The following is a 23413-nucleotide window of genomic DNA, read 5'->3' on the forward strand; positions in this document are numbered from 1 at the left end:
GAGAAGAGACAGGTTAGGCCAGAGTTTCTCAAGGTGTGATGGATGTAGTGAGGAGCTGGATCCCCTGGAGGGAGGGGCTGCATTTCAGAAGAGTAGGAGGCAATTCTACCTTTGTTAATAACAGTGACCTAAGAATACACAAAATAATCCACAGGAAAGAAGCCGTATAAATGCATGGAGTGTGGAAAGACGTTTACTGATTGCAATGGACTTAGAAGACACAAAAAGATCTACTCAGGATAGAAGCCATTTAAATACATGGAATGTGGAAAGACAAAAAAAAATCAGTCTCGATGTTGTGTGAAAGAGAAAGAGTGAAGACAGTGCCTCCCTAATAGTTCACCGAGTGTATTGTAGATGCTGATAATAGAGTCCTCAATCTGGCAAGATTTTGTCTATAGGTGTGAAACAACGAAAAACTCAGCTTGGAAGAATCACCATGTGTGTCATTCTTGGTTTGGGGCCTAACACAGCCTCAGCAACTTTAAGATGGTGGACCTGAATTTCCTGGCTGGAGAGCTTCTCGGAATTGGAGTTCATACATTTTAAAATAGCTGAGATTGAGAAACACTGCACTTCCTCTAATTTAGGAAGAAAGAGAGGCTGGCTTACAGATGTCTAGTTCCAATTCTGGTCTACAGGATCTAGTGAGTTCTTCTACTCTGTTGCCTTCCCATGTTTCTTGATTTCACATTATGTTTTGTGTTGATAAAAGTCTATATGGAGTGGAGGAGGAGGGGGGGCAGATGAAATAGTCTAAGTGGTGGAGTCCTGAAGCAAGACCCTTCAATTCTTGCTATGGTGCCCTAGTGATGGATGTTTTGCTGCTGACTAGTCTCCTAAAATCCAGTCACTCTCACACTAGCTGTGACTCAGAAAGATGCAGTAGGGACTGAATTGGGATGGGTAGCTTTTCTGCTGGCATTATTTGATGCCAGCTCAAAATCGGAGGGCTAGCACATTTGCTGAGTAGTGGGGGAATGGCCTTTGTTTTGTCTTTTACATCCATAACAAAGCCCTCACCCTTCCAAACTCACTACTAAAGAGAATGATGATAACTACATGGTCACAGCCATGATGTCTAGACTTCCAGGGTTCTGAAATTAAGGGCATCCATTGTTACCAGCTACTTTTGTTCCTTTCCTGTTAATTGTTATTCTCAAGGAACAGCTGGCAAGCTTTGGAGGGTTTCCTCACGTCATGAAACTGGCCCTGTCTCAGGCCCATTTGATAAGCCTGAAATGCAAGGATTATCTGGTGTTTTCTTCTCCACCAATTGCACCTGCACTCTCACACACACAAATGTACACACACTTCATATGTCATGAAATTGGCTATAGTAAGGCAGACTGACTAAATACAAAGTTATGTTACCTCTCCATGAACCCACCCAAAGGAAAAGGTGAGAGACCGTCCACAAAAATGACTTTTTTTTCAAAAGCTAAAACAAAGATGCACACAAATGTTTCGTCTTTTTTTTTTTTTTGCTAAATCTCAACGTTAAAAAAATAATAATTAAAGACTAAGATAGCAACCTGTTTTTAGTCAGCCTGTTTCAGCCTGTCATGTGTGCATGATTTATCCAGCTAAACAAATGTAAACTATTCCCCTCTGGTTTTTCAAAATTTACTAATTGAACGTAATGAATTTAAAGTTGGCTTGTGACTCTGAACCCCAAGATACTTTTTAAAAACATTTCCACATTAAAATTAGGTCTAAGGGATGCGGAGGAATATATCCTAATGGCTACTCATCCAGCCAATAAACACTGTGAAGTAAAATTACTCTGGGTCTTTCCTATTGGAATGGACTTGTTGATTGCTTCACCGGCAGATAAATGGATGCCATACTGCCATGCCTATGCACTATCACAGCCTTCTCCAATTTATGCTCTTCAAATGTACTGGATTAGCATGCTCATAACTTTCTAGACTGTACAACCATCTGGTTCTCAAGAACTTGAAATGTGCGTTGTTCTTTTTGTTGTTTCAGGAGCTCAAAGCAGCATACCTAACACTCCTTTCTGTCTTTCTCACAACAACCCTATGAAGCAGACTGGGCTGAGGGAGAGAGTCTGACTCAAAGTCACCCAGTGGGCTTCTTTGGATAAAAACCTGGGTCTCCCCTCTTCTACTCTGATGCTACATCATATTGACTTAATGGTTTCGGAATACTTCCAAGTTATAGGAGTCCTTGGTGGTCTCTGAGCTTGGTTGTTTTCTTGCAGATGCTTCAATACCCAAACTAGGTAACATCATCAGTGCTAATACTGCATCCATGCTAGTATCAGTGTTAGCAATACAACTAGTACTAATGATGTTAACTAGTTAGGATATTGAAATGCCTGCAAGACAACAACCAAGATCAGAGAGCACAAAGGACCCTTCATTTCAACCCTCAGCTACAAATGTTCTCCTTTATTGGTATTTCCAAGTTATCTTTATCTTTTTAAAAAAAAAAAAATCTGTGTTAGATTCCTATGCTATAATCATGGGCAGTTCTACAGCTCCTGATAATCCGTGATTGCCCTAATTAGGCTATCCAGTAGTTTAGTGTGCCCTTCCTTTGCAAGTTAACAAAAAAGTTCCTTTAGGCCCCCACCTTGACAAAAACAAAATGAAATAACTCAACTGCCCATTCTCCACTTGCAGATACTCACCCATCATCTCACAATATGTAAAACTCCTCTGCAGTTGCTGCACTGCTCTGTTTCCAGCCGGAAATGACATCTGGAAGGTCAGCACAAGAGCACAGTGGGGGAGGGGGAATAGGAAAACCAGGCTGTTGCTATGTGCTGTAGATCTCTTTTGGGTGGAGGTTGCAGAGTTTGTAACAATGCCTGTAATATTGTGAAATTCAAAGAAGGGGGGAAAAAGGGGGTTTTCACTACTTGGAAAAATGCTGAAAGAAGGGGAAAAAAATACACCAGGTTACTGGTAGTCCTCGAGATAGGACTACAATTGAGTCCAACATTTATGTTGCTAAGTGAGAGGCCAGGGGTGGGGGTGGTGCTCCTTGGATACTACAGAGGCCTGGGCTACGGTGGTGGTGGGAAACAGGGTTTTCTCCTCGAGCGGTTGCCTGCTTTAGAGTGAACAAAGATTCTGGCTATTTGGTTTGCATGTTGGCAAATTGACTTAAATTTATTTTACTTTTTGGATGTTAGCTTGATCCTGTTCAGATTTAGGCAGGAAGGTTCCTCCCAAGTACTTTGAATTGCATCTTCCATTAGATTCACATACAGCGATGGGGTTTATGATGCAAAATACAGGCGGTCCTCAAGTTACAACCACACGTGAGCCCCAAATTTATGTGGTTAAGTGGGACATTTGTTAAGTGAGTTTTATCTTGTTTTACGACTTTTCTTGCCGCATTTGTTGGGTGAATCAGTGCAGTTGTTAAATTAGTCACATAGTTGTTAAGCAAATCTGGCTTCCCCATTGACTTTGCTTGTCAGAAAGTTGCAAAAGGGGAGGGTCACATGACCCTGAGATGCTGTGACCGTCATAAATATGAATCAATTGTCAAATATCAGAATGTAAATCATGTGACCATGGGGATGCTGCAATGGTCATAAGTGTGCTCATAAGTCACTTTTTTCAATGCCACTGTAGCTTTCAATTTTGCTGGCTGGGGAATTCTGGGAGTTGAAGTCCACCAGGCTTAAAGTTGCCAAGGTTGGAGATCCCTGATCTAACAGTTTTTCAAAGGGAGGGCTTCCTTAGGATTTCTTAAAGGGTGCATGTGCTTCAGATCTCATAATTTCCTTGGTCATGATGGTCTCTCTCTCTGTGTCTCTCTCTGTCTGTCTGTCTCTCTCTCTCTCTCTCTCTTTCTTGTAGCCCAGTGTTGACTCAGTTGCTCACAAGAAAATGGTAGACCATCCATAACATAATGCACAGAATAATTTTTGAAAGCCACCTAAGCTAAAAGGCAGCTTGCAATAGCTAATTTTATTAATTATGTATGCATGACTCAGCGGTCAGGGAGGCCAGCAACTGATGTGTATAATAAAAAAGGACTATACTTTAGCAACAATTAGCCCCAAGACAGCTCAATGTGTAGCTAAGATCTTTGTTTTTTTAAAAATCTTCTTTTGGCAGGGGAAATCAAAGCCAGGGGGTGGGAAAGAACAAAGTTCTGCTACTTCAGTCTTGGAAAGAAGCCTGCAGGAAAATCTCCATAGTGGTACACAGGCTTCCAAGAAGAAGGAATTTACTTTTGCGGTGAGATCAAGATTTCCAGCCACACACAATGCTGGGAAATGTGCAGTCAACATGTTTGTGTTAGGACTGGTGCAAGTGGAATAAGCATTCTGGCTGAAAGCCACTTTGATAAGGAGACCTCTGCACTGCTGAAGCAAGCTCACAAGAGACAGCCCTATGATGCTGGCTAGAAGCTCAGTGGGAAATAGGAGATACCGGCTTTAGCTTCCTCCTAGAGAGATCCAAATGTGAGCAGCACCAGGCAAAGCCTGGATTTTGATCCACAAAAGAAAAATTTAATAAAAAAAAAAAAAAAAAAACAACAATACTCCCCCCCTACCCTGCCCAAAATAAAAAAACAACCCAAAACAATAAAAAAAAAAAAAAAATAATATATTTATTTATTTTTTTTTTTTTTTTTCTTCCCCCTTAAAAAAAAAAAAAAAAAAAAAAAAAAAAATAAAAAAAAAAAAAAAAAAAAAAAAAAAAAAAAAAAAAAAAAAAAAAAAAAAAAAAAAAAAAAAATCCCCCCCCCCCCCCCCCCCCCCCCCCCCCCCCCCCAAAAAAAAAAAAAAAAAAAAAAAAAAAAAAAATATTAATTTTAAAAAAAAAAACATAAAAACAATCCCCCCTCCCTCCCCCCCCCCCCCCCCTTCCTCCCCCCCCTCTCCTCCCTTTTTTTTTTTTTTTTTCTTTAAATTAAAATAAAAAAAAAAAAATTTATCTCTTCCTCTTTTACTACTGGCCGGTGGTGCAAGGAGAATAATTTGAAAGACTGAAAGGGAATTAACACCAAGATCTCCTGCTCTGCAGCGGCCAGCATGAATCAGGCAGCCAAGGCCAATTGCAGGACAAAAACAGTATTGCATCCAGTGAATAGAGATTGCCAATCAAGGGATGAGAGATCGTTGTCTATAAGATCATAGTTGCCTTTTTTGAAGTTACAATTTTGTAACTTTTTTGAAGTTACAAAAACATAATGGACCATTTCCACATGAGGATTGCATGCGAGCTTGAAATCAGTTGTGGTCCTTGGTGTCGCTACAACTGGTGCTTCAACCAGCACTGATTACTGTCCAAATATCTCCAAAACATTCGGAAGTGGGTGTGATTATCTTCATTCCTGATAATCTCAGAATAGTAAACCACTTGGTGCTTCTTCTTCTGCCAAACAGCAAGTTGCACAAATCATAATTAACGCCTGTTCCTGAACTGGAGGAACAAATACCCCTTTTCATTTATCTTGCTGTTTTACAAATCATAAAGCCTGAGGTGTTGTTATTAATTCAGATGCCTCCCTTCAAGGTATTATCCTTCCTGCATACCAGTTCCCATATAAAGCTGGCACCACTGCGCCGTTTAGCAGCCATGGGCTTGCTTCTTCTTTTGAGTTCAACCATGGTTGCAACATTGATGTCTTTGGTTGGGGAAGCTAGAGAAAGGAAGAGGGCAAGTAATGTGATGCTTTAATCTCAAAGCTGTGAACCAAAGTAAAGCAAGAGCTTCTTCCAAGCTGCTTACATCTATCAGCAGGAAAAATCAGACTAGGTAATTTTGGAGGGATTGGGAGTAGGACGTTGAGTCCCACTGGCCTCAGTCTAGTTATGAGAGCAAAATGAAGTGGGAGCTTCATAAAAGCACCTTGAGCTCCTGATAGAAAGATGGGATATAACTTTAATACATACATGCAAATAATAAGCCCAGGTTTGTTGACGAGGTTACCTGTGAAATCTGCAGAAAGTTCTGTTTTCAGATGCCGGAGCGAAGGGGTGAGGTAATTGTTCCTGTGTCATGGTGTAATTCATCTGAAGAATGAATTTTAACTGAGCTACACCACAGCTTACCTGGAAGAAAATAGATTTGACCGAGAAGGAATATAGTATGAGAACATAGTAGGACTGTGCTGATCTTTCAGAGTGCAAATGCTACATACATGGCCAAAGGTCAGCTGTGTTGGTGAACTGAGTTGATTTATTTCTAGTAAAATTGTCATCAAATTGAAACCCATGCAAAGCTGAATTGTCTGGGAGCAGAATGCTGTTGAAATGCTGTAGCTTTAATTCCCATTGGAGGAAATTCTTGCCTGACCCTTCCTCCTGAGTCCAGAACTTCAGGCCCTGTAAAGAAAACGATGCATTGATGGTTTTGCTGTTTCCTTTCAGCAGAAGAAAAGAGCAAGAGCAAAATTGCCAAGTCTGTTCATTCCTCTTCCTGCATGGCACCAGGCCAGGTGCCAGAGCCCAGGGAAAGGGACCAAACGGTAGTTATGTTATTTCCTTTTTTCTCCTTGTTGTATGGCAAGAGGAGATTCTTGCTCCTGAAAACCCAGAGGTGCTCTTGAGCATTATGGGTGGATGGATTTCTGCTTGGCATGGCTTGATGAGCAGGGTTAAAGAGAGAGGTAGTCTAAGATGGCCATTGGGACTGGATTTCCCATCACTAAGCAATGTGGTTGGAAAGCTCAAAGTCATGTGACCCCATCACTTAGCAACAACAATCCTGGCAGACCTGGTTGCTGTCATAACCCCAAGACTGCACCGGTTGTTAAGCAAGTATATCACGGGACCACAATGTGGGAAAAACCAAGAGTCCTGGGCAAGCCGGGGTGGTGGTGGAGCAGGCAAAAGCAATGGGCCAGCAGGTGGGCACCACAGGTGAGTGCTATAATGGCACACAGGGGCAGATAGGTGCTACAGTCAGGCTCTATGGAGTGCAGGCAGGAGGGTGACACATTACAGGGGCATTACAGAGTGCAGGCAGGCAGACAAAAAAAGTGGCAGGAGCAGGAGTGGTTTACAACCTCCTGACAGCTTTCTCATGGACTTGCAGATAGTGATAATATGGTGGTGGGAAGCCACAGCAATTGTGAGCTGGTTGCCAGGCAGAGATGGTATTCAGCCGGTTCTGACCAATTCTGGAGAACCGGTAGCGGAAATTTTGAGTAGTTCAGAGAACCATAAAATCCCAGCTCTGACTGGCCTCACCTCCATCTATTCTCTGCCTCCCAGGTCCCAGCTGATTGGCTGGGTCTTCTTTTGTTGCCCTGCCCAGGAGAACGGAGCTGGAAAGCAGGTTAGTGGGGTGGGGAGGGAATGGGATTTTGCAGAATCCTTCCCCTGCCATGCCCACCAAGCCATGCCCACAGAACTGGTGGTAAAAAATTTTTTTAATCCCACCACTGTTGCCAGGTACCTAAATTGTGGTCATGGGATTATGGGGACATTGGGACAGCCACAAGGAAGTGTGGAAGTCCCTCTCATTCAGCACCTTTCTAATTTTGAATGTTTGCTGAACAAGTAGTTGTAACCCTAGGACCAGAGTTGGTATTCAGCAGGTTCTGACCAGTTCTGGAGAACCGATAACAGAAATTTTGAGTAGTTCAGAGACCCGGCAAATGTCACCTCTGACTGGAGATTTTGCAGTATCCTTCCCCTGCCATGCCCACCAAGCCACACCCACAGAACCGGTAGTAAACAAATTTGAATCCCACCACTGCCTAGGACTACCTGTAGAGAATTTAGGACAACGATGGAGAGTTGGGCATTGGCTCAGGCTTTAGTAGATACATAAAAGTTTGTGTAATTCTACAACTTTTGTTTTATTCAGGACAGTTACTCAATTCTTTGATGTAGAGCAGACTTAGAAAGTGAAGCTGTGAATGCTAGTACTACCTTTATTATAAGGTTACAGCACAAGTAAAAGAATCTTGCATGTCTGAATATGCTTCCCTCCTTCTCTTTATCTTGGTGGGAATTAGGGAGGGTTAAGTTTAAGATGCCTTCTCAAATTTTGTTTCTGCCTCAGACCCAAATTTCTTTTATCTGAACAATGTCTTGGTCGCAGTTGTTCCTCCTGTTCCTCGGGGTTATTCATACTGTCCATTATAGGAGGGGAGCAAGAACAGCTTGATAAATATGCTCTTTTTGAAAGCAAAGTTGATGCAAGCAGCTTATCTGGGCCTCAGCAAAGAGCCAGAAATGATGTCAGCACTGACAGAGATACTGGGTGAGCTTCAATTCTCCTATCAGCAGAGATCTCAGGGAGTAAAATATTTAGGAGCCATGGCAGAGAAGGCCTTTCTCCTGGACCCTGCCAGATGAAATTCTCTCACAGCATGCCCCCTCTGCTGGCACAGGTGGGGTGAGCCAGTCCCATTGGGATGAGATGCTTCCTCAAGTAACCTGGACCCATGCCATGCAGGACTTTAAAGGTGTGTTGGAAGTTAAAACCCACCCCTCTCCGAGAGAAGTGAGATATTTTAGGATACACTAAAAGGGCAGAATATTTCCCCTAAAAGAGAAGTAGAAACTCAGAGAGGCAGAAACTCAACCTCCCTACCTTTGTCAATGCACCATCAAGGCCTGGGGCGGTCTATTCTACATAACGAAGATCTACCTCCTTGAGGCAGACCCATAATAGGAATCCCAATGCCCTTTCATCACATCATCATCCAGCAAGGCTCAAGCAAGCCTGGAACTCAGGACAGCCTGCAGAGTTGCCCCTGCATGGCCCCATGGGAGTCTGACAACCAATCAGAATACAAGCTCAAATTCAAATCCCAACAGAGGGCATAAAACCCAGGAACTCTCAGCATCTCTTCCCTTTTCTTTACTCTTTTTTGCTCAGGAGCTCCCAGGCATGTGATCTGGTTCACCATTCAACCATCTTTCCAAGCAGTCACCATGTTTCCAGTGTCTTTTTCCCCACTTGGAACTGAACCCAGGATATTTCTTCCAACAGGTGATAGCCAACACCTTGTTTGGGGGTAATACCATCTATACAGCTCAGGCATAAGGAAGTTTTCTGTAGAGTTAGAGCTCAATGGAAAAGCACAAGGGCATTGGTCCAAAATTTTGGTTTGTTTCTAGGTTACAAACCACAGGAGGAGTGGGAGATAAAACGTCAACTACAGCAACAATTAATCTGAATGGCTGAGATTACAATTCAGCAGCCCCTATAGATATCTGCTTTGCTTATCTAGGTCTCTGGGAAGTTTCATTCAACCCAGACTGTGTAGACTGCCCTACAAAATGGGAGCTAGCAACCCTTTGCATAGACAGGGTCATTTTATGTTACCTTCAGACAGAACTGCTGTAGCAACATATATTTAATAGAACTGTAGATTGAAGAACACTAAAAATTTCCAATTCAGATTAAAGCTCAATCTTACTGTAGTTTTGCCCTGGTCTTTCTTGGATTCAGCTTGGATTACATATAGCTCTTTAGTTTACTTGCCCTCCCTACAAATTCCTTCCGTTCCATCTGCTTTAACAGGATGCGAATTCTCCCTTGAGGATCTTGTCAGAAAGTATCAGGGCTTTATTTGTGAGACATCTTGTTCTATACCTCATTTACTCACAATGACTAGTGGCATGTACGTGAGAGGGAAATTGCATTTGTTCTTAAAAATTGTTACTGTTAGGAAGAAGTATGGCCAGACCACTGTTTGCGAAGGTAAATTTTGTTCTCCATATACTTTCTTCTGCCTCCCTGGAACAATTTATCAGTTTTCCCGTTATGAATACTGTATATTCAATCAGATATTTATGTGCTACTTTTTGGTCCTCATAAAGAGATCTCAAAACCTAGGGAAACACAATGTTAATAATCTATTCATGGTTTTAAATTACAAAATTATGTGTAATTATTATAAACACGAGAACAAATACACAGCGTAAGTTTTTTCAGCAATTATGTATTCCAATAGCAGCATGGCATCTTTTAAAAAAAGATGTAGCTGAACATCTTTTTGAACATATGAACATATGAAGAACAGTTGCAGGAATTGGGAATAGCCGGTCTAGAGAAAGAAGGATATCATCATGTGTGGATGTTGAAACTATGAAAAATGGTCATAAGTCACATTTTTCAGTGCTGTGTTCTAAGTTGAGAACTGTCTGTATAAACCAGGGGTGGGCAAACTTTTTGGCTCGGGGGCCGCATTGACTTTTAAAATTTGACAGACGGGCCGGGTCAGCACAAGATTTTTTGGGAATCGCCCCCCCCACCCTTTCCCCCCCTCTTCTCCTCCTTCCCCTCCCCTCGGAGGCCCCCTGAGTCAGGAGTTGCTACCGCCAGCGCAGCTCCGCGCGGCTCCAGTCCCACGTTGCCTCGGGAAGGGAAAGGCAAAAAGGAAGAGCCGCGGCGGTGCTTTGCAACGGCAGCAGCGGCACCGGAGGCTCAGGCTCAGAGCCCGGGTGGAACTGCCTGTTGCTGCTGCCGGAGCACCGCCGGGTCGCCTCCTCCAAGCAGCCCGCCCGCCCGCCGGGCTTCCCCTCTGCCGCACAGCTTGGGGCCAGGCGCGAGCGCCCGCGAGTTAAAAGGAAGCCGAAAGTTGCTGGGAAGTTGCTCGGGTTTTCGGGGCTTCCAGGCTTAAACTTTGCACAGGCAAAGTTTGCAGGCGGGAGCGTCTTCCCGCCAAGGAGCGGGAAGGGTTCCGCCCAGCGGGCGGGCGGGCGGGCTGCTTGGAGGAGGCGACCCGGCGGTGCTCTGGGTTTCCCCTCCGCTGCGCGGCTCGGGGCCAGGCGCGAGTGCCCGCGAGTTAAAAGGAAGCAGATAGTTGCTGGGAAGTTGCTCAGGTTTCCGGGGCTTCCAGGCTTAAACTTTGCACAGGCAAAGTTTGCAGGCGGAGCGTCTTCCCGCCAAGGAGCGGGAAGGGTTCCGCCCAGCGGGCGGGTGGGCTGCTTGGAGGAGGCGACCCAGCGGTGCTCCGGGTTTCCCCTCCGCTGCGCGGCTCGGGGCCAGGCGCGGCGCCCGCGAGAAAAAGGAAGCCGCAAGTTGCTGGGAAGTTGCTCGGGTGCTGGGAGCAGGCTTTTAAACTGCCGCCCGAGCAGGACCAGCGAGCCAGGAAACGGGGCACCAAGGCAGGACAAGGCTCCACCAGCAGCGGCCTAGCTTTAGGTGGCTCCAAGCAGCCCGCTCCAAGCAGCCCGCCCGCCCGCCAGGTGGAACCCTTCCCGCTCCTCGGCCGGAAGACGCTCCCGCCTGCAAACTTTGCCTTTGCAAAGTTTAAGCCTGGAAGCCCCGGAAAAAAAAGGGGGACTCATCTTCGGAGAGGTCGCACTCGAAGGTGATTTCGAACTCCCAGCCGAGGCCTTTGCAAAGTTCTTCTTTTCTTTCCTACCCCGAGAGCGCTCCGCACTGTTTTGCAGCTTTGGGGGCCACGTGGCACAGGGCAATACGCCATGCCCAGCGATTTTTTTTCAGGGGCGGGCTGGATTGGACAGACTAACGGGCCGGATGTGGCCCACGGGCCGTAGTTTGCCCACCCCTGGTATAAACAATGCATATAGTTAGGCCTCAGAAACAAAGGGGGTGCAGCCAGGAAAATTTGACCCTGGTGCAGCAAAGTCCCTGCATCTTATTCCCTTCCTTTTAAGTAGAGAAAAACCAGCCAGCAATCTTACACTTTGCAACTGGCTTTTTCCTACAAGGTTACAAGAGAAAAAGTTTCATTCCTTCTCACTCACAGATAACAGTTACAAGGATGTAAAAAAAAAAAAAAGTTAAAGTGGCTCTAAGAGTCCAATTAATTCCCATTACGTGATAAAGTGGTGCATTTGTAAGGTCTTCTAACACAACATTCAAACAGTTGCTATGGAAGGGCAGCTGCAAAGCCGTTGTGCCACTTTTCTCCTTTCAGGACCTTTGAATCTGACAGAAGATTTTAGAATGCACTAAAAAAAAAAACCCTGACCCTAAAAACATCCGACAGAAATTCATAACTGCAAAAGAAGAGATTGATGTTTTGGTTATTTTCAGCGCTCCTCAGTTAAGAAATTCATTGCATGAGAGGCACCAGGCAGAATTACTTATACTACATCTGTGCAAATAGCCCTTTTGGAAGTGTCCTTAAGTTTATCCTTGGCCTGCTCTGCATTTCTCACATGTAATCTGGATATGAATTACTTATAAAGTAATAAAGGTGGGATAAAAATCTAGTAAATGAAATGAGGTACTAAATATGAAATGAAATAAATACGGCTCTTTTCTTCTGTGTCAGAACAATGTAACCTGGCCACTGTTCAAAGCTTTGCCGCAAGAATGTATATACGATAAGAAACACCATGAGTAACTTAATCATAAACTTGCCAGTTACTTCCTGGTCATTTGTTGCTACGGCAACAAATGTATACAACTGTTGCAACTGTATTTGTGCCCCCTTCCCATTAAAAAAAGGGTGGGTTTAATACTTGCTAGGTCTTGTTACACAGAAGAATATTTCCTTCCTGCTTCCTGCCATGGGAATGAATATAACATAAAGCCTGCAGCAAAGATTACACCTGAAGTTATAAGCTTGGGAAAAATGCTGCCCATTGAGTAGAAGAAAACAAAGGAGTCCTTATATAAATAAGGAAAGCTGGGAGAACAAAAGATTGTGCCTTCTTCAACTTCCTTGATTTATACCAGCAAAGTCTAATGTACACTGCGGCTTACTCCGGATAGATACTTTTTACTATGTGCACACGCGTGTGCGCGCACACACACACAAAAACTAATTTTAAAAAGCACTTCTGAGTTTGTAAACCAAGTTTGTATTTTTTTCCCCAAAAAGTCAGTTCTTCCCATTCTTTGGAGTATAATTTTTTCCACAGTGCTAAAAGGCAAGAAAAGCTTCATCATCATGGGATCATGGAGAACAGGGTCACCCCATTCAGTTGAGGGATCTACAGCCCTACAATTCCATTCTTTTTCCGATTGTGCTTTGGCTTCCTTTTATTTTATTTTTATACTTCTTAGAAAACTCATTCTTGATAGGCGGTGTAGGAAGTTAACACCCACCCCTCTCCTAGAAAAATGAAATACACTGGGAAATATTAAAAAGGCAGAATATTTTCCCTAAAAAGAGTAGAAACTCAGAAGCAGAAACTCACCTTAGAGAGGCAGAAACTCAGCCCCCCCCCCCCTTTGCTAATGGACCATTAAGGCCTAGGCCAGAGTACTCTACATAATAAAGGCCTCTATGCATCTCACCACCTGGCCTGGGAAGATTGTATCAGCCAACACTCAGGTGAAGCCATGTGGTCCAGACAAAGCCTACAAAGTTAGCTAAGACCCCCGCCCCTGGGAGTCTGACAGTCAATGGGATACATTTCTTACACAGGAACAGGAAACACTAAGGTGGGGCCCAACAGAGGGTATATAAGGGTCTCTCAGCATCTTGGCCACCCTTCTCTCTTTTCCTTCACCTTGGAGCATGTGATCATCCTTCTTTGGAGCTTCAAGCCATGTGGTCCTGTCCACCATTAAACCATCTTTCCAAATACCCTCCATGTTTCCAGTCTCTTTTTCCCCACTTGGAACTGAACCCAGAAGGATAATTCTTCCAACACAGCTTACATACATAGAAGGTATAAATGAAAAAGGACCTGAATACAAATGATAGATTCAAAATGATTTCTGCTTTTTCCTCAGAAATTGAGGAAGTATTGCAGAGATAAATAAGCTAAGTCACCTGCAGATGCATGAAAACATGTTATGTTTCTCATTTCCCCCCAATTAGTAGGAATGTTCGGAGAAAGCTATAGAGTCAGTTTGGTTGTCATGAGGTTATTGTAGAGCTATGGTACAGTATTCTCTAATACATGTTTGCTTTGAAATATCCAAGCAAGCATGGAGGGGAACAGGCCAGCGCAGCAATAAATAATGTTCCACAATTGTTGATGGGTTTAATTTATTTTCTATCCATTTGTTTGAAGTAGGCAACCTGGTGCTTTCAAATATGTCTGCATGGCCAACTGCAGTGGATTGTGTGAGAGAGGCAGTCCAAAATGTCTGGAATAATCCAGAAACTGGCTAATGTGTTCTGAGAAGGCTACCCTCAGCTTCCCTTTCCCATCTTATCAAAGCAATTTATCCCTGGAATAATCCAGAAACTGGCTAATGTGTTCTGAGAAGGCTACCCTCAGCTTCCCTTTCCCATCTTATCAAAGCAGGGGAGGGGAAGTAAGGGTGACAGTAAAATAACTATATCATGAGATAAGGCATGCAATACTCTTTAGACTTGAAGCCAACCTTGGCTGATCTCAAAAGTAGAATCAGATGGATTAATATTGGGATAGGAGATCCCAGGAAATCTTAGGACTCTGCCCTTAATCTAGTAAATTGAAAAAAACAGCTTAAGGAAAAGCAGGAGACAACTATTTTCACATGGTTGCCAAGAAAATAGCAGAGCCATGGTCATAAAGTTACCAAGCTTTGAGCTTGATGTAAGGGAATCTTTACCAACGTTTACACTTAATATCCCTATCTCTTGCAAAAAGTTGAAGAAATCCTTATACAGCTCACTAAATTCTCCCCCCCCTAAAAAAAAAAACCTTTTGTGGCATCTTAATTTCAGGCAGCTACATAGACAAGTATGGAGTGTTATTGGGAACGTTTTAGAAGTAGTTTGCCTTCTTGAGGCTGAGCGAGAAGGATTGCCTCAGAATCATCAACTGGCTTTGTACTTAAAGTGGAACTAGAACTCATGCTCTCCCAGTTTCTAGCCGGATGCCTTATCCACTACACCAAACTGGCTCCCCATGTTATCCCCCTTGAAGTATGCTAAAGCTTCTTTTGCTATATGAATGTCAGGCCTGATTCTGTGATGCTCCATTTTCCAAACCTCGGAGTGTCAGATCATGCTGTAACTTTGGAAGTCTCAACTTCCAAAATGTTATTTGTTTATTATGTGCACTTATTCAGGTTTGAGGCCACCCAATTCCATAGCGACTCTGGATGGTGTAAATATTTTTTTAAAAATCAAAAGAAAACAAAGTATGCTAAATAAAAAGTTTGGTGCAAGTCAAAAAGGGTGGGACCAGTACAAATTTCTGGGAGGATATCCTTCAACAGGGCAGGTGCCACCATCAAGAAGGCTCTGTATAGTTAATTTTCTGGGATTCTTCCCATTGCAGCTCCAAACATTTCAACCGAATCTTCAGACTTCTTTTTTTTGGCTACTTTCCAAAGAGCTAAAGCTGGCATTTTATAAACTATCAGTTCCCCTTGTTAAGGTATTTTCTTCATTTGAATGTTGAATTATAAAGGATGGGTAACGTTAATTACTTTACAGAATGAATCTTCATCAACATTACTTTAAATTCTTTAACTTAGGAACAAAACCAACATAAATTTAAGTATATTTGTTTTATGGGCAAGGGGAAAGAGTATACTTGCACCAAACAAAATATTGGCATGTAAGCATTTAATTTCCCTTCTTCTCTGCCTTTTCTTTGAACCTGTATTTCCTTTCCATTTTTAAAAATGCCGTTGCTTTTTATTTCTTTAAATTAAAATAAGTTTTGGGCAGTAAGTACTCACAAGTGACAGCTGAATAGCTAAGGAATGACAGCACACAGATCCTCATCGGCAGAGAGCCTGTGGAAAAAGTGACCAGCTAAAACAAACAGGTTCTGATTCAGGCCATGGTCTGGGTGTGGGAGAGGCTGAAGGAAAACACTCACAAAGGAAAGTTCCTGGGATCGTGCTTGCTTAAAAAGTTTAAAATCCTACGAATTCTTTTGCCATGGACCCCAAATGCAAAATCTGTTTTCCTTTCCACTGATATGGATCCTCACTTAAATGTTCCACAGTCATTATTCCAGTTCAAAGTGTGTGCTGAAGATGGGAAAGGAAGAGTTGGAGGCTCTCACTTATGGCAACCTTGCCCAAACAAGAGTCTTCATGTGTTTTGGACTTAACACCATCTCCGCAGTTCTCATCAGCGTAGGCAGGAGAAACCATGAAGGTTGAAAGTCAACCTTTTACTTTATTCTCTTTTTTAGTCCTCCGGGTGACTCAATAGGGATAGGAAAATGAGATTTTGACTCTATTGCAAATGTACCCCTGGAGCTGAGAGTTTCATAGCTAGAGAGACAAGACCTAATCAATTCCAGCTTTCAGAGTTAGTACAAGAACTATACAAGTAGAACCTGAGCAACGGATCCTCATTTAAACCAATTATCCACAGTCATCCTTGCAGCCAATGCAAATTTTCTTAAATAGGCATCAACAACTATTGTATTGTATTGTATTGAACTATTTGTACAAAAAATGGATGCTGTGTTCAAGACAGTGTACAGTTGCAAGAAAGAAAGAAAGAAAGAAGAAAGAAAGAAAGAAAGAAAGAAAGAAAGAAAGAGAAAGAAAGAAAGAAAGAAAAGTGTTTAATATCATGAGTAAAAACTTAGTTTTACCTTTGTAAAACTGACCATAAGTCTGTGTGGCTGGCTCTGTAAAAGCACACTTAAAGAATTTCATACGCTTTAAAGTAGCCATTCAAAATTATTTTAAAATACACTGAAAAAATATCATTGGGATTTCTTGCTTTCAGTGTACTTTAAGAAAATTGGACAAAGCGAACATGTTAACAAAAGCTTCTACGGAAAGGCAGTCATTTCCTGTCTGTTTGCTAGAGACTGATCTGTATTGTTTGCCACTTCCAGTTCCAGTAATGGGAATGAACACTTGACCAATATCTTGCCAGTTTGTAGTACTTGGTTGCTGAAAACACATCTGCCCCATTGTCTTCCACTGGGACTTTTGTGCTGCTGGAATTTCATTTTTAGAAAAGATAAAAGTCCTTAAAGGAGAAAACTATTAGAACTCATGATCATTTCTTTATGCTGGAGTTTCATGTTCGCTTTCCGATTACGAGATGTATTGCCTTTTGCTGTTGATCCTCTTATTTTGTAAGTTCTGGATGGGATACCAGCAGTAGAAACAAATTAATACATGTCTCCTCCTACCCATTGTTTAATGCTCTTCTCCTTCTCCTTCCTCTTAGGCAGCAAGGCGAAAAGTCAAGATAACGGTGAGTTTGCATGTTTTGAAAAATATATACCATTTTACTCTGAAGAAATGTGAAGTTATACAAATATTTATTGCTCTAGATCTGCGTATATGAGACAAGTATTTGGCCCAGGTGAAAATTTAAAAGTCACAATATGTTTAAAGTATAAACAGAATGTTCTTTATTCCCATCTTCAGCTTCTACAGTGGTTATGCTGTGGGCTAAGTTATTCTATTATAGTCAACTCTACAATTCCCTTATGGCACCTTTAAAGTCTAACAAATTTATCAGAGTAGAAGCATTCTGAACCACATTCTTTTCATAATAATCATGGAATATTCTGAAATCATATTACTATATGAGTGTGTATTACTATATGGAGGTAGAAGCTATTCCTATTGTATTTCAGTAGGCATAATATTCCATGAACTCAAATAAGCGGACTGCAATTTGCTAAGGTTCGATCCATAAAGTATTGATTAGATTTTAAGGCACATAAGATTGTTAGTTGTTCTTCTAATATAGAAATCACAGTAGGTATTGATTGAGTTTCCTCATAGACTCAAACCATCATTATAATTATCAACTTTAATCATAATCAACACTAAATCTTACATTCTTCACTGTATACCTGTTTTGAATTATCTAGAATAGCTTAAAGGTAGGTCTCCTATTTTTCAAAATTGTCAATAGCTGTTGTGCCTTCATTGGTAATTCAGGTTGAAACCCTAATACAGGGGAAGGGGGAAATCTCTTCTTTTTGTCTGTGAGAGAGAGACTGAGACAAAAATTAACAGTGGATGTTATAAAGTCACTGATTTTCATTGCTCTTCAAAGCAAAAGAGAATTTCCAGAAAGCATTTGTCATTCCTGGAATATTATATGGAGGTTTTCTCCTTTTAGAATATGGTTGGTCCAAATCACTTTTGGCACCCAATGGGGACCCCTGAAGTTATCATTCATGTTCAGATTCCCCATCATCACCAATGTCATTGACTGGTTAAAGAAGTTTCTTAAGACAGGATTGGACAAGTCACATCACATTAAGTTCAAACCATAACTTTAACGCCACAAACCCTATTCAGAGGATACCTTCTTAAGAACTGTGGTCCTATTTTGGAAGTGAAGAACAAGTAGCAATTTTTCCTATGTTGTAGAAATTTGAAAAAGTCCCTTGTATTCATGTAGGAATAGATCTTACCAGATTATGTGAGGCAAGACTACCCAAACTTTTTGAATTTTGAAGTATTCAAAAGAGCCTCATTGCTGAAAGAATATAGGTTATTATTGGAGGGGAGAGATAGATACTAATTTAGTTATTATGTGTGGAAATTGCAATATTATAAACTTTGAAAAATATTTTACTAAGTGGTGGTTTTGCTCAATCATTGTTTGTTGACAAGCCATAACAGCCAGAAGGGTAATAAACTACAGTTGTTCAATTCACACAGTATACCAAGTTATAATGGGGTTTATAGGTTTTTGTTATAAGTGTGATGTGTTGATGTCTGTTGTCTCCTCTTTTTTATGTATTAGCTGTGACATTCAGTATGAGGTCTGATTTAACGATTTAAAGTTGCTAGAAGAAGTAAAGGCAGCTATGTATAGGAGTATCTTTCTTCGTTAACTGGAAAGTGAGAGCTGTGTATGCCAGGAAAAATATACATGTAATTAGGCTTAGATAACTTAGAACTATGCTGCCTTCGGTCTGACCTAAGCATAGTACATAAAATTATCCATTACAATGTCCTACCATCAATAACTACTTCAGCTTCAATCTCAACAATACACAAGGACACAATAGATACAAACTCAGGGTAAACTGCATAAAACTCGATTGCAGGAAATACGATTTCAGCAACAGAGTGGTCAATGCCTGGAACACTCTACCTGATTCTGTGGTTTCTTCCGCTAACCCCAAACACTTTAACCTCAGACTGTCTACTATTGACCTCACCCCTTTCCTAAGAGGTCTGTAAGGGGCGTGCATCAGCGCACCAATGTGCCTACTGTCCCTTTCTTAATGTTCCCTTTTATTCATATCTATTTCATGTATTAATAATCATGTTTATACATATATATTATCAAATGCATGCTTGACAAAATAAATAAATAAAATGTTTACTTAAGTGTGTGTGGTAAACAAGAAGAGAAAGAGCTAAAGATGTAATGAGTGAATGTGTGAACTCAATAGAAAAAGGAGTGACCAGTTTGAAAGAAATAGGGCATAGTGGTTTGGTAAAATAGTAGGAATGAATTAGGAATTTATATAAAGGAAGAATAAATGGGCTTGAGAGGAAAAGCAATAAAGGTTTGTTAGATGGAATTAATGAGATCCTAAAAAGAGTGAGGTGGCTTTAAAAAAAGAAAGGGAGGGGGGGACACAGAGATGAGAGAGAGTCAGAGAGAGGGAGGGAGAGAGAGAGAGAAAGAGAGAGGAAAGGAGAGAGAGAGAAGAGGGAGACAGAGAGATAAAGAAAGAGATAAAGGTAAAGGAAGGGGGAGAGAAAGAGGAAGAGAGAGAGGGAGGGAGAAAAAGGCAGGCAATATATCAATTAGTGCCTAGCTGTGATTGAATCAAGAATGTTTTGGAACAGAAGAAAAAATATAAGAAGTGTAATGAATCTTGAACCACAAATTAGGTTTTCTCTTCCTTTTTCATATCTTCTGCTTCCAATTTCTTTTGCTTATTATTTCTTTTTGCATTATTTTTGTTCAGGAAACATTAATTCATTCACACATAATATATATGAAATTTCTACATAAACATTTCAATAAATAATAGTCATATTTCATTATAATCTTCCATAACTAATATAGCTTTGTAGGCAATTTATTGATATGTTGCTAACATCACTTCTGAAAGCCATTAAGTAGCTGGAGCCTTATGGTTTGCTTTCAGTGTTGAGAAAATAACGTTTTTATATAACTATAGTATAAGTCACAGGGAATCAATTTTCTTTGTCCAGAAGTCAATTTGCAGTTGATAGAAATAATAGAAACTTCTAAGGATATTCCCACAGAGGAATTAATCTATGTAATAACTTTCTCCTTAAAAGGAACAATTATAGGGTATTGAGCAAAAACAAGTTTAAATGAAATGTTAATCTCATTATATCTACAACTGCATGAAGATTTTCTCAGGCTTTTTCTATTTAAGTGTAACGTGTTTAAAATATATATTTTTGTTGAATAAGACAAAAGATCTACTGAAATGTTTGGCTTTAATACCTCTTCCTATTGTTTGGGCAAAATAGGAAATCTCCAATTCTTTATTCCATTCAAACATTAAAGCTTGCATATCAAATTGATTAATAACTAACTTAAATTTATGATGCGCAGTTTCAGGGTGTACGAATCACATTAATAATTGCTTGTGGTACGCGAATGTTTTGGGGGCTAAAAATGTCACAGATCGAAATTGGGATGTCAGTAGATGTTTTTATTGTCGGTACTGACAAAGTAATACATACTAGGCAAATTGTATTTGTGCTTTAAAATAGAAAAGGATAAAAATATACCTTTGATAAATTAGAATATATGTACTTAGTGCTTTCAAGTCAATGTTGATTACTGGCAATTGCCTGGACAAATCCCTGCAGTTTTCCTAGCAAGATTTTGAAAGCGCCAGTGCAGAGGGAGAGTGATTAGCCCAAAGTCACCCAGCTGTCTTGGGGTCTAAGATGGAACTAGAATGCATGGTTTCCCAGTTTATAACCTGCGGCCTTAACCATTATACCAAACTGGCTTTCTTTCCATATAAAAGCGTTCTTTTAAAGATCTGGATGACCTTTTTAACGTCTCTTTTTAATGAACAGCATGATTACAGGTTTCACATATACATACAAATATGACCATGGTTACATATTCAATTTTTATATCCAATTCCTTAACAGTGCTTTTATACATTTTCTATTTTATTTTTTATTATTCCAAATATTTATCTCATTATTTAATTCAGTTATGATAACTTCATAATCATTATACTTTAGTATTTTAAACTGTCACATTTGTATATTTCATCTTAAATTCTAATTAAAAAAAGACATTCTTCTATAAATTGGTTTCCCCCCTGAAATCTCAATATAAGTGTGCCACCTCTAAGTTATAAATTCATTTATTTTCACCCTTTTTAAATCTTGCTAAAACATTTAACATTATTACCTAAAACATTAAACTTAATAATCCCTTTAAAACTACATAGCATATATAAATTAGATTCTGCATGATTTTTCTCCCTTTAAATTTCATTAAATTCCCCCCCCCACACACACAAAAAAGGACATATTAATCTACTCATTCAAACAGTAAAACAATCCTAAGCCCTAAAGTTAATTCCATTTCAGCTCTCCTTCTATATCAGAGATGTTAAAATATGGAAAACTGAATAAAACTTGTTTAAAAAAAAAGATCTGGATGACCTTATAGGTTTAGGAGAAAACGGATCAAAGAACAATTTCCTAGAAATAAGATACCATAATCTTTGAATCAATATAAGAGGAATATATCTTCCCATTTTTTGACACTTTTGCCTGTCTTGGGAGCACTGAATATTTCCCTAAATATAGAGAAAGGTCCCCTTGGGTAAATGATCCAAAATCGTTTTTCAGCTCTGCTAGTTGGTAAAAATGACACAATGGCAGCCTTGTTTCAAAATATTCAGCAAGACATGTTCGAAATTCTCCATGAAAGTGTTTTGGTTCTGTGTTTCTCATATTGTGTTCCAGAGATCACAAGATTCCATGAGAATTCGATGGAATTCCATGAGACCCTAACAGCAACACCCCCCCCAAAAAAAGAGAAAAGAAAAATTTTAAAAGTTTATTTGAACACATCCATTTTTCTTTGATTAGGGTTTTTAAACTCTTCAGATAATATTGCTTTATCTGTGTAGTGGGGAGTTACCCAACATGTTCTATAGCCTGAAAAAGTATGAAAACTTGTATTTTAGTTATTGGATTCATTGATACCTAGCACTTACATGTTGCACATGTTGCTCTTTTATAATTAATAAGACCATTCCAACCCATAATCCAAACCAGGAAAAAAAACTGAGTTGTGTTAACAAAGACCACAGGTTTCCTGACTTCAACTGTGGAGTGAATCACAGCTGGAGTGATTTAAATCACCGATGAACTGATTAAAAATAATAGCGACACTGACTTTTTCGAAAATGGGCTCTTCAAATGTCATTTTATAGGCATAGCATTAACAACATCTTATTTGTGAAGGAACAAAATGTTTTTGAAAAAGGCAGGCTTGGGAGCCATTTGAATGCAACGTTTAACTCTGCTGGTTGAATTATGAAACAGAACTCTTGGTGGTAACCCTCAGTCGTTTGTGTAGTGAGATGGTTGACGTTTATTCTGAAATGTCGTCTGCAATTTTCACATATGCATGTAAACAGATTATAATGCATTTATCATCCCCACTTTGGAAATAAATGCTTCAGATATCACTGCTATCATGATTCTAGAGATGCTTATATCTTCTCTGCCAGTGTGTCTTGATTGTGTGTACAGGTAGTCCTTGATTTACAACAGTTCATTTAGTGACTTTTTGAAGTTACAAGGGCACTGAAAAAAGTGACTTATGACCGTTTTTCACACTTATGACCATTACAGCATCCCGATGATCATATGATTAAAATTCAGATGCTTGGCAACTGGTTCATACTTATGACCGTTGCTGTGTTTCAAGGCCACATGATCCCCTTTTGCAACCTTGTGACAAGCAAAGCCAATGGGGAAGCCAGATTCACTTAACAACTGTGTTATTAACTTAACAATTGCAGTGATTCACTTAACCACTGTGGCCAGAAAGTTGCAAAATGGGGCAAAACTCCCTTAATAAATGTACCACTTAGGAACAAACATTTTGGGCTCAATTATGGTCATAAGTCAAGGACTACTTGTATAGGGCAATATTTCCCAAACTTGGCATTTTCTACATGTGTGGACTTCTAGTTGAGTTTCTTCTGAAAAGTTTAGAAATCAAATTTCACATAACTGAAGGGGTTCAGGAGATGGATGGCTGGGCAGATGGGCTCCATACCAGCCGTAGAAAGGGCAAGTCTTATAGATCTATAGTGTGCAGCCAGCAGCAGATTCCACGTGGGACACAGTCTGCTAGTTCCTTGCTGCCATTATTGAATGTCAGCAATCAAGCCATCGTTTGCTAAGCCAATTAACTAATTGGAGGAGGGAGAAGAATGGCTAAATCATTGATTTCTTACTGTTAATCACATTATAAATAGGCACATGTTTTTTTTTAGAATTTTGTAAAGGCATATTTTAATTGCCTGTTCTTATTCATTCTATTTCAATGCAGTCCTTTGCTTAAAAGCCTACAGGTGCCACTTATTTCTTGAGCCTTTCTCCATAACTAAATTAGAGCGCTCTCTGCCCTTCCTCGGATCTGCAGAAACCATACC

The 23413-nt window shown here is 40.5% G+C and overlaps 1 protein-coding gene across 2 annotated transcripts in view; it reads left to right on the forward strand.

Annotated features, from left to right (window-relative positions):
- Positions 1-16625: 16625 nt before the first annotated feature.
- PECAM1 (platelet and endothelial cell adhesion molecule 1) overlaps positions 16626-23413 on the forward strand; it is a 63333-nt gene continuing 56545 nt past the window's right edge. The window contains exons 1-2 of one of the 2 annotated variants that reach the window (XM_087956110.1): positions 16626-16879; positions 16975-17001. In XM_087956110.1, the coding sequence (XP_087812236.1) occupies positions 16846-16879; positions 16975-17001 (61 nt within the window). In that variant the 5' untranslated portion in view covers positions 16626-16845. The remainder of the gene's footprint in view (positions 16880-16974; positions 17002-23413) is intronic. The other variant, XM_087956111.1, reaches the window with a different exon arrangement.

Source organism: Notechis scutatus, chromosome 2 (assembly GCF_049901735.1).
Source record: "Notechis scutatus isolate UNSWTSFEM ecotype Mainland chromosome 2, rNotScu1.2, whole genome shotgun sequence".
Classification (NCBI taxonomy): domain Eukaryota; kingdom Metazoa; phylum Chordata; class Lepidosauria; order Squamata; family Elapidae; genus Notechis; species Notechis scutatus.